Genomic DNA, 3992 nt, shown 5'->3' on the forward strand with positions numbered 1-3992 from the left:
AACATACCACTGATGTTTCCACAATCCAGTACTGTAGGGGAGACTGTGATGTTATAGCATAGTGCAATGATCAGGCCACCACAAAGTCTCATCAAATATTCTGGTATTGCGAAGACTTTGGGTAAGGTGGTGCCGGTGGGGGTGGGTGGGTTGATGAGGGCGGCTGGATGCGGACTGCAGCAACACCAAAACACACACTGGCGCACAGCTCTGCACATCGATCTCATTTGCCATTCTGCTGGGAAAGCAAAGAAAAACTGCAATGACAGTGGACAGTGTGGTCTACAGGAAACACGAGGAAGTCCAGTGGGTTAATAAATGTTCTGGAATAACGAGGTGTGAGTTGATCTGCGTGTCACGAAGAAAGCAAATAGCAAATAAAAGTTTGTAACTTCATAAAAACTCACATTTCAGATAGGCTACAATAAGACCAAAGTGATCATCATTTAGAGTTGTGTTGATGCCTGAGCTGCAAGGCAGACTGGAGGAGCTGCATGAGTGAATTCGGGTCTCCCCAGAGGGTGGAGGCTTTCTGCGAAATCTTGCAGGTTCCCCCTCATATTCTGCTGCCCCTGCGTCAACTGATGCGCCGGCGCCTTCACTATAAAAGCACCTGTCCTGGCCAGACATCAGTCGCATCTCACTTTCTGTCTCGCTCTCACACACGCTCACCCCCACACACTCTCTCCCGTACAGAGCAGTAGGACCGGACACCACCGAAGTAGAGGAAACATGAGTTACTCCAGCGAGGTTTACAGCAGCAGCTCCTACCGGAAGATCTTCGGAGATGCCCCCCGGTCCGGCCGCGTGGGTCTGGGCAGCAGCAGCAGCCCGTCCCGAGTGCACCCTGCGGGATACCGCAGCAGTCACCGCACCTTTGGTTCCCCACCCGTGATGTCCTCCACCACCTACCGCAGGACAGCGGCACCCGGCCGCGTCTTCTCCTCCATGCCGGACTCCGGGATGGACATGACCCAGACCACCGCGATCACCAACGAGCTCAAGATCATCCGCACCAACGAGAAAGAGCAGCTACAGGGCCTCAACGACCGTTTTGTGTCCTTCATTGAGAAAGTGCACAACCTGGAGCAGCAGAACAAAGTCCTGGAGGCAGAGGTCATGCTGCTTCGGCAGCGCAACAGCGAGCCCTCACGCCTCCACGAGCTGTACGAGCAGGAGATCCGCGAGCTGCGGGCGCGCATGGAGGAGCTGACGCACGAGAAGAGCCAGATGCACCTAGAATGTGTGCAGATGAACGAGATGCTGGAGCGCATGAGGGAAAAGCTGGAGGAGGAGACAAGGTTGCGAGAGGAAGCGGAGAACACCCTGAAGGGCTACCGGAAGGACGTGGACGACACCACCCTGGCGCGACTGGAGCTGGAGAAGAAAGTGGAGTCTCTGTTGGATGAGATCGCATTCCTCAGGAAGGTTCATGAGGAGGAACTGCAGGAGCTGCAGGGGTCTCTGCAGGCCACTCAGGTGGGTTCCAGTGACCGACAGGTGGTCTTTTGGTCCACATCGGATTTAATATAAATCACTAGTTTTCAGTGTCACATTACCACAGACTCTAATAATCCCCAGTCCCCATGGCTACGTGTTTTCAGTGTCATGTCTATACCCTGCTGAAGGGACTGCAGGACTGAGTTTACAGTGACAAACTTGATGGGAGGTTATTTTCCCCAATGACTTCAATAGCCTATACACTCCTATAATCCCGCCAATAGTGTCGCAGAAACACCAGATAAAACTATTGAATTGTTACAGAATTATCTAATACCCTTGTAATAATGTGTATCAAAATATGCAGGTCTTCTATGAGCTCTTATATGAGCGACTGTTTATATATTAGCACGTCTCACGCAGTGGAATTCAGTGGCCTGCTACAACAGAAGGGTCTAAAGGATTAACAAGCAGTCTGTGTTAAGACACGCTGCGCCCTCTCCAGACTCGTCACTGCGCACAGGATAATTTATGGCACTGCAGTTCCGTTTCAGCACCGCGCGCTGTCCCTCCCTTCTCTCATTAACAGGCCCCGCAGCGTCCCGCGCACTCCGTCACGCAGCAGTGCAACCTTTAAAATGGAGTTTAGTTGTTGTCTAGGCTTAAAGAGTGCGTCTTTTTTCTAAGCACGTCGTCTGCTATAAACATGCCCTGTAAGTGTATTGCCTTTGGGAGTAATATGCGAGCATCATGTGACAGGATTGTGTCTTCAAATAAAAATACGATGGATGCAGGAAGACCATTAGAGGAGGCTACTGTGAGCTCCGCCGATATCTAGCTCATATTTTGGATAATGGCGATGTTGTCATTAAAAGAGACTGCGCAGAGGGAGGAGGGAGTGAGAGAAATGCGGAGAAGTAGGGCACAATCCAGAGGTGTGGTCGTCCCAGAGCGCAGCAGTAAGAAGACTTCACTATCAAAAACCACCAGTAATGTTGACTGGTGTTGAAACATAGAGTGGGGCAACCTAAAGAAAAGAGAAACAAAGATTTTGGAATGATAAAGGGCAGCAGGCAACCTTCACTGCAGAAATCAGTGCACTGAATGTGCAGTAGCATGAAGTAAGTCATGCAGTAAAATGATGGTTGCTGGGTAGATCTCTCCAGGGTTTCTTCTCTTCTCTGCTGGGAATATTATTACCACCTAAGATATTGACAGGACAGCTTTCTCCAGCAGAGAAACGACTGAGTCAGCAGTCAATTCATCAGCCCTGCAACCACTTGGCTGGACTGCAGATCAATCAAAACACTGCTCAACGTACATGTAGTGGATATGTCACCAGAAGGAAGTCTAATTATAGTAAAGTACAAGCTGTTTATAGTTCTATTTTGTACAGGTATGCTCTTTTTTTCCTGAGTTTGCACTGTATAAGAATGCATAAAGAGATGCTCCTGAACTCCCAGCACCATCACTGGTTTGATCACTTCACTAGCTACAGATGGCCCAGTTGGGCTTGAAAGACTTTTTTTTGTCATCTGTGGTGAAATTCAGCACATCCAGCAAATTACATTATCTTCTAAATACAGTCACCACTGCTCAAGGCACAGCCACACCTGAACCAGCAGCTCACACTGATGACTGCTCACCAGCCTGCCTTTCTGACTTTTCCAACCTAATGTTTAGGTCACTTAAAACTAGTTTCTCTTGTTGAAAAATGAGATTAGATTTTTTTTCAACAATCAAAATGAGTATCATTTCTCACAGTAAAAATTTACTTAAATAACTCAAATAATGTATAATAAATAATATAAAGAAATGAGGAAAGAAGTACAACAAAGCATGTAAACAGAATGTGAACAGTTTTCTAAATGTATTCTTTCTTTTAAAGGGACTCATTATAAAAAACACTTTTCCGTTTCTCCTCTCTCCTCCGTTCAGGTGTCAGTGGAGATGGATTTGAGCAAACCGGACCTGGCTGCCGCCCTGAAGGACATTCGGGCTCAGTATGAGAACCTGTCAGCCAGGAACCAGGTCCAGGCAGAGGAATGGTACCGCTCCAAGTTCGCCAGTGTGACTGAGGCAGCTGCCCGCAACCAGGACGCCATTAAGCACTCGAAGGAGGAGCTGAGTGAGTACCGCAGGCAGGTGCAGGCCCGCACTCTGGAGGTTGAGGCCCTTAAGAGCCACAATGAAGCTCTGGAGAGGCAGATTGCTGAGATGGAGGATCGCCATAACAATGAAACTGGAGAGATGCAGGTATGTAAATAACACATAGTAATGAGATTTTGGTACTTTTAAAATTTTATTTATTTTAGCCAGCAGTATCTTTTATAAATCACGTTCATAAAAAATTCATAAAAACATTCCTTGTTCAGTGAGACAACATAAAATTCTAAATATCTTCTTATCATCTGATCTTCAGTCTAACTTTATAGAGCTTAACAAACTAATCAGTATTTTATAATATCGTTTTGTGTGTGTATGTTTGTGTAGGATACCATTCAGCAGCTGGAGTCTGCCTTACGCAGCACTAAAGGAGAAATGTCCCGTCA

At 47.2% G+C, this 3992-nt stretch overlaps 1 protein-coding gene across 1 annotated transcript in view; it reads left to right on the forward strand.

Moving 5' to 3' along the window:
- Positions 1-635: 635 nt before the first annotated feature.
- The window catches only part of neff1 (neuronal intermediate filament family member 1), a 5906-nt gene continuing 2549 nt past the window's right edge, over positions 636-3992 (forward strand). Inside the window, exons 1-3 of the mRNA XM_020590709.1 lie at positions 636-1479; positions 3379-3696; positions 3934-3992. The exon at positions 3934-3992 is cut by the window's right edge and continues 63 nt beyond it. Of these exons, the coding sequence (XP_020446365.1) occupies positions 733-1479; positions 3379-3696; positions 3934-3992 (1124 nt within the window). The 5' untranslated portion in view covers positions 636-732. The remainder of the gene's footprint in view (positions 1480-3378; positions 3697-3933) is intronic.

This window comes from Monopterus albus, unplaced genomic scaffold (assembly GCF_001952655.1).
Source record: "Monopterus albus unplaced genomic scaffold, M_albus_1.0 scaffold12.1, whole genome shotgun sequence".
In the NCBI taxonomy this organism is placed as follows: domain Eukaryota; kingdom Metazoa; phylum Chordata; class Actinopteri; order Synbranchiformes; family Synbranchidae; genus Monopterus; species Monopterus albus.